At 54.4% G+C, this 12,031-nt stretch overlaps 1 protein-coding gene across 5 annotated transcripts in view; it reads right to left on the bottom strand.

Annotated features, from left to right (window-relative positions):
• Nucleotides 1–5,708: 5,708 nt before the first annotated feature.
• Nucleotides 5,709–12,031, bottom strand: part of Dpp6 (dipeptidyl peptidase like 6) — an 827,976-nt gene continuing 821,653 nt past the window's right edge. For all 5 annotated transcript variants that reach the window (XM_063250818.1, XM_063250821.1, XM_023564980.2 and 2 more), the window contains exons 22-26: nucleotides 10,786–10,897; nucleotides 10,214–10,272; nucleotides 9,512–9,584; nucleotides 9,337–9,410; nucleotides 5,709–7,527 (exon numbers count right to left, since the gene is read on the bottom strand). In XM_063250818.1, coding sequence (XP_063106888.1) covers nucleotides 7,381–7,527; nucleotides 9,337–9,410; nucleotides 9,512–9,584; nucleotides 10,214–10,272; nucleotides 10,786–10,897 — 465 coding nt within the window. In that variant the 3' untranslated portion in view covers nucleotides 5,709–7,380. The remainder of the gene's footprint in view (nucleotides 7,528–9,336; nucleotides 9,411–9,511; nucleotides 9,585–10,213; nucleotides 10,273–10,785; nucleotides 10,898–12,031) is intronic.

Raw genomic sequence — 12,031 nt, 5'->3', positions numbered from 1 at the left:
TGTACATTTCTTTACTGAACCTGTGAACATATGCACACACACACACACACACACACACACACACACACACACACACACGCATGCTTTCATTCCCCTTGGGAAAAATCAAACTTCTGAAAAGTCTATCCCTGTGTGCAGTAAGAACGAAGTTACCCAAGTCTGGCTGCAGAAGTGGCTGAGTTTAAGAGCTGGCCACAGCATCCCACATTTCACCACCAAACCCCAAAGGCCTCACACAGAGCTGCAAAATCGCTCCTGTTGCTTTCTGCTTGGGGACCAAGGAGCAGAGGCAAGAAGAACAGCCCCCTCGCAGTGACGCCCTACGGTGCTCCCAAGGAGATGCTAGTGGCAGGCTGACTCCCGAGGCTGAGAGCATCCGTCTCTTGGGCTGCCTGTGGGGAGCACATTGCTTGTCCTGGAGAGACATGGAGACGACTGCAACCCAGGGCTGCCTTGGGTATCCCTATGGGTTCTCTGGCACTGTGGCTCTAGCAGTGAATGGAGGCACATGTTTGAGGGCAGGCCTCTGAAGACACAGTGTGGGTTTGAACAGCAAAATGTGCATGTGTGTTGTGTGTTCCTGAGGACTGAGCACAGGGCCTTTGCACTGAGCTTTATCCCCAGCATTTTAAAATTTTTTATTTTGAGACAAGCTCTTCCTTAGTCATTAAGTTGAAGGCTGGCCTGGAGCTTGTGCTCCTCCTGCTTCAGCCTCCCAGAATGCTAGCATTTGCTTTTTTTTTTGTACCAGGAATCAAACTCATGACCTCACACTTGCCAGGCAGTCATTGTGTCACTGAGCTAAATCCCCAGCCCTACCATTTGCTGCTAATGTGATTGTGAGGCTCTTTCTTCATTTCCCTAGTTCATACTTTTGCCCTTCATAGTTTACATAAAGAGTAAGAAATTAGCATGCAGCTCGATCCTCAACCCTCATTCCTGATCATGGACTGGGAAGAGGTTCAGTGCAGGTTCAAGTACCTGAGCCCTAAGTCATACCCAAGTGTGAGAGGCCCATGGGCCCCACCAGCTATGGGCCTCTTTGACCACCCTTTGGTGCTCCTGTGACCTCAGCATGCCAGGTCCATCTCTAAATTTCGTCCCGTAGGTCCCAGGCGCTGGTGGGACTCAGTTCCTCCAGGATCCTGGCACAGCTTCAGTGCTAGCTGCTGCTGGAGGGGTGGTAGCAGCCGGGTAGGGCCCTGACACTGGCATTTGCTGAACACCCTCTGCTGAGACACAGACGTCCCCCTCCTGCACGTGCAGTGGTGTTGCTGTGGTGTTGTCTGCACTGATGTTTTCTGAGGATGTCACGATGACCCAGAGTCACTGCCCTTGGGATGCTGTGGAGATGGAAGAGGGGGAGCATGCTGGTGGCCCCCGCTGCCCAGCACTGTACTTGCTAAGGCCTCGGGATGCTGCGCTGCACCTCCCATGCCTGCAGCCTGCCCAGTGGCCTCGGCCCAAGACCCCCTGCACATCCCTCTCTCTCCTGAGCTCTGGCTCTTGGTCCCCTTCTGCCCTGCATTAATGTGCAAGTGACTTCCAGGGCTCCCCCTCGTGTGCCTCACTGTGCAGTCTTGGGGGCTCCATGACACGATGCCAAGGTCCTTATTTCTGCACATAGTGACCAGAGTGCGGCCTTTGCTGCCCCCTGCTGGTGGCTCTCAGGCGACAGGCAGGAAAAGGACAGCTCCCAGGCCCAGGCTGACCCAAGCTTTCCAGCCCCAGGTTCCACAGGCACAGCTCTGCCTTTGGATCACGGAGGCCACCCCGAGGGTCCTGCTCATTGGCCACAGGTGACTCTGTGCAAATTCAGAGCGGGCCTCTCATGTCTGCAGCTGCGGTGTCCTGGCTGCTTAGTGTCATGAACTGGTTCAAAAATTGAGTTTTGTGCCCTGGTCACTTTGACGGTGGAGAAGGGCTAAAGGCCACACAGTGCCAAAACACAAGTGAGCAAGAGCACAGCGCTGCATCTTCACCTGTCTGCCTTTCTGTGGGGACGTGTAGTTGCAGCAGTTCTTGTATTTTTGATCCCACTTCCTAAAGACACTATTGTGCTTCAGGAAGTGGCAGGAGCTGGGTTTGAGGTGCGCACTTATGATCCCAGCACCCTGGGAGGCAGAGGTAGGGGGATTCCCCTGAATTCCAGCCCAACCTGAGCTAAGTAATGAGAGCAGGTCCAATCTGAATTCCAAAGTGAGACTGTCTCAACAATAGCAATAACAAAGCAGCAGGAATGGCGGGATAAAGATGTTTGACTGAACAGTTCATTATCTTTTATTGTAAGATTTTTAAAACTTAAAGCACTTACCGTATATTTTAATCACATTTTGTATACCCCATGTGCCACACGAACTATCCTGAGAAATCACCTTGAAACTCATTGATCTGAGTTTCAAGTGTAAGGCTTCTGGAGAGCTGGGCAGGCTTCTTTCCTCACCCCACTCACCAAGCTAACTCCCAGAAGGAGGTGGCTGTGGGCTGGATTGTTGAAGACCTCCCCAGCAGTGCCTTCTAATGTGACCTGATTTCAGGACAGTGTGCACAGAGGTGACCAAGAATAATGGGTCTTTTAGCGGGTACTTTCCACACAGGAGATGGGGACTGAAGTCACACAGGGCTTCCAAGGTGGGGCCACAAGCCAGGGACTGGTGGGAGTAATAGGTCTTTGTTATGGTTTGTGTTCAGATGCCCCCTGCCTCAAGGCCTCATGCAATCATGGATGTAGTTGAATCTAGCGTTTGTGATTGGTTTGTTGCCTGGCGCTGGGATTGGTGGTGTGAGTGCTGCACCCGCCCACGGGTGGAGCCAGCATACAGTGTAAGGGTGGGAAGAAGGCAGGTCTTTCTCATTTTGCCTTGTTCGCTTTTTCTGTTTGCAGCTGCCATGAATGATTGCCCCTCAATCATGCCATCTGCTTTGGAGTCAGCTGAGTATGGACTGAAACCCCCAAAACTGAAAGATAAATAAGCCTTTCCTTCCCTAATTTTGGCCTCAAGTATTTTGTCTCAGCTACGAGAGGAAAGTAACTGAGACAGTCCTTCTCCAGCACTTGATGGGATAGGGGACCATCCTGCCTGCACCCTGTCTTTGGAGTCCAGCCCAGGATTCTGTTGTCCTGGCTGCCTCCTTTATGAGACTTTGAGGGTGGCCACAGGAAGCCAGCCCGGTGGTCATACTTATTTTCATAAATAATATGAAGGAAAGCTAGAGGGACAGCAATTTGCTAGAGCCATACAGCAGGCTCAGGGGAAGTGTACTTGCCTTGCATCAGGGCTCCCAGATCCAAAGGCCTCCTCCCTTGTCTGCCTCTGTCACTGTAGCTTCTAGGGCTCCAGACACCTAGACCACCCAACTGGGGGAAGAGGAAGGAAGAGATGGGGGAGAAAGGGGAGAGAGGCAGGAGGAGGAAGAGGAAGAAAGAGGGGAAGAAAGAGACTGCAAGAAAAGGGGAAAGGGAGGGAGAGGAAGAGAAGGTGGGCGCTTGCCACCTCCGAGCTGTAACTGAGACTTTATGAAGGGTAGCTTTGCAGTAGGTGAGTCCCCAGCTGACTGACTAATTGAAGAAACATTTGCAGGTCCACTTGGGGTGCTAACTGATGGCTGCAGGACCTTTAATGTTAGGAGCCAGATGAGTTATACGTGAGCTGGCCACAACAGGGGAGCTTGCTGTGGGCTCTGGACACCTGTTCTTGTGTTCATTGTCTTGTGGTCACTGCCTTGGTCTCTCTGCTGGTCCCCTGCTGTGGGCTCAGCACAGCCTGGTCAGGACTAGGGTGCCTATTCCTCCTCCCTCCATGCCCTGTTCCTCCAAGGGACAGCTCAGCCCAGAGCAGGACCTGGGGGGACTACTTGTCACATGGGCAGAAGTGACCAGTACCCCATCACGATTCACCCCAAGGTCAGGTGACAGGTGTTGACTACGGTGCTGTGGTAAGGGACTGTGTCCAGTGCCAGGTGCCCATTTGAAATCAGCCCCCACAGGAATATTTGCCTGTTGGGAATAGGACAGGCCCATAGGTCAAGGGGTTTCCTTTGTTTTTCTTTTTCTTTCCATCGGAGGGAAGCCTTTCCCTGGCACTCCCCGATCATCCTGTGCTGCACAGATTTCAGGATATCTGGGTGCCGCAGTAGGGGACCGTCACAGTCATTCAGTCCTGTCTTCAAGCATGTGGACATTGAGCAGATGATTGTTTCCATCCTTTGAAGACACTAAACTACTGATGTGTGGAGTTCTTTAGAGAACCATATACGGGATGGTGCATTCTAAGCCACAAAGGGCCTGTGGTCTCCATGTGCTCGGAAACAGAATTTGGAGATGTGATAGAGATGTTTTTCTCTCCAAAGCAACAAGTTTAGAGTAGTTACCACCTATTTTAAAAATACTACTCTCAGAGCTGTGTAGGGGATGCACGCCTATAATCTCAGTACTTGAGAGGCTGAGGCAAGAAGATGGATCTCTGTGAGTTTGAGGCCAGCCTGGACTACAAAAGTGAGACCTGGGTTCAAAGCAACGAAACAAAGTCCACTCTTGCACAGGGAGGCATCGGTGGCTTCAGAGAGACTGGTGACCGGTCAGGGTGTTGGGACAGGGAGAGTGGCCTCTAGGACTTCCCAGCAGGTCTGCACTGGCAGCCAACAGTCAGAGCAGCTGTCTTTACTGGTGGTTCCTATTGCCTAGCTGCTGTGTGTGCCCAGCTTTCTGTAGATGTGGTCCAGGTCCTGCTTTATGTTTTTTTGGACCACTACTGTGTGCCCATCTGTTCTCTCAGGCTCCTACTGGTTCTGCTCAGCACCCCTGAGGAACCCACTCAGGAGCCAAGGAGGACAAGGGAGGAGGTAAGTGTCCAGGTCCTTCTGAGACAGTCAAGCAGGGGACAGAGGATCCAGGTTGCCGAGCACACAAGGAAGCCTGGAGGCTCAGACCACAGAGGAAGAGGCACAGCTGGGGGCCTGGAGGAGCCCTTGGGCCTGCCTTGTGTTCCCAGAGCTATTCTAGAGCTGGGGAGGACAGAGGGTCTTCCTGGTGGGAAGCAGGGGATCCTGGGGGCTGTGCCCATTCTCAGTGTTTCCCAAAGTGGAAAATGCCCCTTCCTGTGGGCCTCTTCAAGTCCTGCCTGCAGCTCCAGCCCCCACCCAGGAGAGACACTTGTTAGAAAGGTTGGGGGAGGAGGGGAACAACTCCTAGGGGAGGCCGGGGAGCTCAGGAGGACCCAGCCAGGGGATGCATCCCATGGCCTCTGCAGCTCTGGTACTGACCAAGAAAGGCAGCCAGGGCAGATAATCCAACGCAGTGACAGGGCGGACCTTGAGTCTGAGGTGGCAGCTGCTGTGGGATGCAGGGTCAGTCCCTGTGCCATCAGGCGGGGCTGGGTTACACCAGAGTCAGTGACTCACAGCACGATGATTGCACACATTTGTGACAGAGAAGTTTTCCTGAAACTCTCCCTTGGGCAATGCGGTGACCCCACGGACAGACATTTCCGTTCAGTGCTGGGGCTCAGTCGCATCTCCCCAGCCATCTGGACAGACGGCTCTCCCCCCATGATTGCCTTGGCTTGGACGCCACTGAGGGGTCCTGCGGGTGTTGGCCCCTGCACACCTGGTACTCTATGTGCCTGTCCTGGGGCCCCCATGAGTACTTCTACCTCGACCACTCTGGGAGAGGACTCAGTAGTGGAGGAGCAAGAAAAGAGCCATCCAAGTGGTAAAATAATGTTTTATTCCATGGATGAACAGACGCTACCATGCCGAATCCCCACATCCCTCCAGCCAGGTCTCGGGGCCAGAGCTGGTGTCGCCATCCGGACCTCACTGAAACAAACAGCAGAAGCACAGCCAGACAGCACAGTGGCCAGTCCTGGTGGCCAGTGCCCTGCTCCTCTTCACACACAGCCCTGTGTGTGTCTGTCACCTCCGAGCCACCCTGGGATGGAGCTCCTCCCACAGACCTGGCTGGAACTGGCGTTCAAAGCTCACACGTCTGGAACCAAACCCCCAACACCATAGAGTGACATGGATACTTCTCCTCGTTGGACAGGGTGCCAAGGACACCCCCGGCAGGCCCAGAAGCTGGAAGTCAGGTTATCACCAAGCCCAAAAGGAAAAGATGGGAACTGACCTACTTCAGCCTAGCGCTCTAGAGTCCAGATCAGCCACGGTGTCCACATGCAAGGGGGACACCACAAACGCCGGACACACATTCCTCTCTTATATACAACAGAATGAGATATACATGGGGGGCAGTGGCTGTACATCTGGCCAGCGTGTATCTTACAAGGCTGGTGGAGACCAGCGTCACTGTCCTGCCGGGGCACAGGGGAGTGCACCGCTCCCAGGATCGAGGAGGTGCACTTGTGACCTTGGCTTAGAATTTCTGTGACCGAGACTCCAGCTTCAGGGTGCACCAGGACTTTGTCTGTTTATACTTTTTAACCACATGTTATCAGACAAGACTCGACAACTCATCAAGGAGGAAAAGGACAGTTTCAAGGACATAGATGAACAGACAATGTTGATCTTCAGAGAACCCTAGTGCAGCTCAGTGGAGAGAGGATTTGTGTACGTGTTCCGTTACTGGGCAGTACTGGGTATGTTTTCCCTCCATGTCTAAAATGCCACCACAAAATCTGAGGACAATAGGGAGGAGGGAGCAGGGACTTCGGTTCTATTTCGCTACCCAAACAAATGGCAAGCAGAAAGCAAAACAAAGCAGTAACAGGAAGAAAGAAAACAAAAAAGAAAACAAGAAAAAAAGAAACAACAAAACCAGTATACGCAGTGCTCATCAGATTAAAACATAAACATGTGAGCGAATTCTAGACAGCAAACCACTAGCATAGCTACAGTGATGCTTTATACAGGATGGGTCTGTTTTCTTGGTGCAGCCCAGACAAGCTTGGAGGTCATAATTACAGCAAGGGCCAGTCTGGGCCCTGACCATGCACTGCCCACGGCTGGGCTCTTCAGAGCTGTCGAAGGCCGCTGTGTGCTGGAACGTGGTGCTCCTTGCAGAAGGGCAGGGGCTAATGCTACTGGTTGGATGCTTGCACTAAGGGCTGGCTTCCTGGGGCTCCCAGGTGGCCCTCACTGCCCTCTGTCCTTTGCTGTGTCCCTGGGGGAGGACTGTGGGACGTGCCTGTCACTGTGGGGCCAGGAGGAGGTGATGCTGCTGAACGGGGTGGGGGGGTGTGTTCCAGGCTGCATGGGGAAGCATCTCCCCCCCGCCAAACCACCTTCCGAGTCTGAGACACACATGCTAGGGAAGGTCCTTGACTCTGCCCCACCCGCCCTCACCCCAGGGCAGAGGGAGCAGCAGGAGACTCCTCTTTGCATATTATAGTGGAGAGAGCCATCTGTGCTCAGAGCAGCCAGGTGTTAGTCTTCCTCCTCGTCCTCTTTTGCCATGGCTGTTGGGAGCTTGTCCTGGATCCTGAAGCATTCCACAAAGAAGTTGATGATGGACCGGTATAGATGCTGTTTGAGTGCAGGGCTGTGGAAGTAGTGGCTTTCATCTGGGTATATCTGCAAGCAATTCGGGGCATGGTGTTATCACCGTGTTCTTCCTCCAGGATACCACGAGGTGCAGCAGGAACCAAGGCCATCCCAGGCCCACAGCCTCTGAGTTTTACTTGCATATGAGTTCCCTAACCATTTCAGCCTCCACAGAGAGGTGCCTTTAGCCCAGAGCTCTGCCTGCTCCAGAAGGCTGGAACCTCTGATCACAAAGCTGCCACACTCCCCAGCACCTCTCCCCCTGCCTGGCACGGGGAGCTTGGTGACGGCTGAGTAGGTTAGAAAGAGCATCACCCCTTGCAGTCCAGACTTGCCTGTCTGAACGTGGCTGCACAGCCTGGGTCTGCACTGGAAGAATTCACACTATCTTGGAATCTTTGCATCTGACCATACCACACTCACATCCCTGGGCCTCGGACTTCAGGAGTGACAGGGAGAGGATGCACCCACCAGAACCGGACCAACACGCTCTGTGAGGATTAATGGTGTGATCCCTGCAGAGCCCTGAGAGGCCGGGGATGGAGGTGGCTCACGGGCTCAGCAGTCTGAGCTGGATGCCAGCCGAGAGGGTGTATTCTCTGGCCAGCACATGGCTCCCGTGCCTGGGGATGCTGCACCATTCCCGTGCCCTTGGGCTCCAGCCTGACTTGGAGGTCATCCTTCCTGTGACCCCAGCTGCCCTGCAGTTAGAGTCCTCTCTTCCTTCACTTCACTGCACTAACTATGCCTTCTGGTCAGGAGGTATTTATAGTAGAGTGTACCACAGGGAACAAAGCCGCCCTGTGTCCCCTCTGCCTCTGGTGCCCTCTGTTCCTGTCTGCAGCTGGCCATGGCTACAAACTTGCCAGGTATCTGCTAAGACCTGCTGTGCTCTCATGCCTGGTTCCAGGTGGGCCCCTCACTGGCCTCGATGAAGCAGCAGGGCCTCCTGCTCGGTACCTGGTGTACACTCCAGGGTGGCCCCGTCAGCACATACGGGAGGAGACGCCTTTAATCCAAGAGTCAGATGTGTGGGCACCGAATTCTTCATTACAGTTTCCAGATGCAAACCCAAACATCCCATAACCACGTCCTTCCGTCCATTCAGGGACGGCCTCCCTTCCTGCTCTCCCTGACCTGCCCGCATTCACATGTCCTTTGCTTGCTAGAGACAGAGCCAGGTGATGGTTGGTACCCAGCAGCCCCTCCTAGAGGGGGGCAGGTGTGTGGCTGAGGTCTCCTTTATCTCTAGACTCCCAACACCACCAGGTCATACAACACCACCAGGTCATACCCGTTCCACCAAAGGATCTGGGGTGCAAAAGGAAATGGGAGAAGTTTGCGGCATAAAGTTAGTAGGTGAGGACGGTGAGGCCAGGCCAGGTACCGGGACAGCTGTGGACGGTGGTCCTGAGACACTCATGGCTTCTATCTAGATGTGCCCAATGCTTCGTGCAATGGCAGGCTGGACTTTTGGGAGGTGATTGGCTTACAGATCGTTACTGCTGACTTGTTGGGGAGATGAGTTCTGCTTACTGGGGCATAACCTGGAAGGTTCACTCAGCCTCCTGGCTTCCTCCTTTCATTTTCTGCTTCCTGCGGCCATGGTGTGGGCAGCTTTTCTTCCACCCTGCCCCTCTGCCATGTGCCGCCCTGCCTTGGAACCCAATGACTATGGACTGACCCCTCCACAGGCCTCTCCTGTCAGCTTCCAGTGTCAGGCATTGTGACCCAGCGACAGGAATGTGACTGAGACAGTGGATGCCTTGACAGTGTCCGCGGTCACAGGTGGAACTACACAGGGCACGAAGGCTGAGACCCCCGAAGCGCAGGCTGTACCTGTAAGGTGTAGTTAGCCTTTTCCTTGATGAGCTGGGTGATCAGCTCTGCTGTGTGCTGGAAGTGGATTTTTTCTGTAAGAAAGGCAAAGTAAAGCGGTAAGTTTCCATGGGTAAGTGCCCATGCCCTCTGGGCGCATCCCCCCCACCCCGCGGCAGTGGCATCAGATCCTCACCGTCTGCGGTGGCATGGATAAGCAGGAACTGCTGTCCCTCCAGCGCTGACAGTCGGTGGGCCACCTTGGTCATCTGCACAAGTAGACAAGGGCACAGGGTTAGTGGCTGCAGGACACATGATGGAGAAGTGGACACAGCTAGAGGAAAAGTCTGGGAGACACTGGCCCAGGAAAGCAGGGATCTCTGTATCACAATGAAAATGACAAGGACAGAAGCCTCAGCTCCCTTCCTTATAGGGCCCCCTCTCGGGGTGCTGGGAGGAGAAGGAAGGAAGTGGGATTCCTCCAGGGACAGGTGGCCTCTGCGGATACCCTCTTCACTTGGGAAATGGATTTGGGCAGGCCCACGGCCTCTGTCCACACAGGAGGCTCACACCAGTCCTGTCAGCCATGGTGTACCCTGTGCTCATCTCACTGAGTCACTGCTTGGTGTGGCCAAAGGGAGAGAGGAGCTTCCTGTTGCACCCTCCTGAGGGACAGCCAGTGTCTCATAAGCCTGGGACAGATGTCAGGCCCAGGGATCTCTCAGCTTCCTCCTTCTCCCCGAGTCGAGCCATGGGGACAGGCGGCCCTGAGAGGGGACAGTCCCCAGGGGGCTTAGCTTTGGTGTAGAGAGGGGGAAGCTGTTGCTGAGTGGGGCCGAGCTGCAGTCTTGGTGAGAGGGGTGAGGAAAGAGTCCAGTGGCAGCTGTGTTACACGTACCTCATATGCCCTGTTGTCAAGTCCGTGGAGGCCCAGGTACCGTTCAGAAAATGCAGAAGCTGTACAGAAGCAGAGGGAGGGTCACTAGTGCCCTGAGGGCCCTGGATGTAGCATCCAGGCTCTGGGGGTGGACTAGGATATGGGGGGGGGGGGCTGCCACTTGCGCAGTGGATTCTGGCTTTTAGCAAACATCATCTTCTACATTTCTCAGGCTTGGGGGAGATCAGATAGAGGGGATGGTGTTCAAATGTGTCAGAGGTGGAAACTAGCTTTTCTCAGGACAGCAGTCAAGCAAAACGAAACCAGTCCTGATCAGAACCCTAAGCAGACAGACAACCCCTGCTTCATTTCAGTGTGATTTGTAGGTGTTAGGAAGCTCACGGCTTTCATCCCAACAAACAACTCGAGACTCTGCCCTAATTCTGCTGGTGCTCAGCACAGATGGGGGAGTTGACCCGGGGTTCAGTGCGAACTGGGGGTGCCCAACAGCGGGTCACCTGGACCAGGGAGAGAGGTGCTGAGGGGAACAGGCCCTGCTAGGGACAGCACTCTTGGTCCCTGCAGCCCATTACCGTAGAGCCTGAAATCCGTGATGGGAGAGAGGGCTGCGCCACAGGAGAACACCTGCCCCTGGTTTTCCCCCTTGGCCGGGAGGATGTAGGTGCTCAGGTATCCGCCATAGTCCTGGAGAGGGGCACAAAGGAGAGGGAGGGGGCAGGGCCTGAGTCAGTGTCAGCGCTCACAGAAACCGGCCTCCGCCACGAGAAGTTCAGAGAGAGAAGCAAAGCGTTAGTGAGGATTTTAGGAATTTTTGCAACTGTAAAGTTTCTTCCAGGGCAGTAGGTGGAGATGCAAAGGAGACCCCTTCCAGCTACATCCTGTGTGCTGTGAGGTCCCCACCTTCTGGGCACAGCACCAGGGGACAGAAGATGGGTGTGCTGCGGGGCAACACTTGGCACACACACCCTCCAGCACCCTGGGTCTGCAGGCTAGGCCAGCCACAGACTGGACGCCCCTGGAGAGAGGCGAATGCCAGTGCCCCAGCCAGGTGCAGGCCTGGTGCTGCTGCAGAGGGGGAACCCTCCATTTCTGCTCTGCCTTGACCGTAGTCTTCCACACACCCTTGGTTCAGAGGTGCTGCCATCTGCCAAGATGGGTGGGAGTAGTGGAGGCAGGAACCAGGGACGGCACTGGGTAGGCCGAGGGAGGTGTGAGCTTCCAGGAGGAGTGTGCTGGGTGTAGTGTGTGTGTGCACGCACGTGGGGCTATGTGGATGTGTGAGTGTGAGCGTGCAAACATGTGTGGCTAGGTGTGTGAGCCTTTAGTACATGTAGATGTGTGCACATGTGTAGGTATATGAGCATGTGTACATGAGTGTATATGTGCATGAGTGTGGAAGCACATGTGGGTGTGGTGTGAGCATGAGTGTGTGTGACTGTGAGTGTGACTCTGCTTGGGCTGTACCAGGTCAGGCCCCATGAGAGTGGAAGTGGCTGAGTTTCCCATGCTCCTCTGCACCTCTCACCAAACACAGACATCAGGGGCAGACACCTGCCTCCCCATTCTGGGTGCCGTAGTGGGAGCCCACTGGCCTGGGAGGGAAAGTACTGGGGCGCCCCCTCCAGGGGAGACCTGGCTCCTCTCTTCTTTCTTCAAGAAGCAGAGGTAAGTGAGCTAACCCAGGAAGCTCCCACTGCTGGGATTGCTGAGCCTTACCTCTTGTTCTTCAGAAAGCAGTGACTAACTCTGAGAGGCTGAGGCAGGAAGATCATGATTTTCTTTGTATTTACTTTTATTTATTTTTTTGAGACAGTGAGT

The sequence above is a fragment of the Cavia porcellus genome, unplaced genomic scaffold (assembly GCF_034190915.1).
Source record: "Cavia porcellus strain 051 isolate PalLab524CR breed Dunkin Hartley unplaced genomic scaffold, mCavPor4.1 scaffold_6, whole genome shotgun sequence".
NCBI lineage: Eukaryota > Metazoa > Chordata > Mammalia > Rodentia > Caviidae > Cavia > Cavia porcellus.
This window is presented reverse-complemented; position numbering and strand designations above follow the sequence as displayed.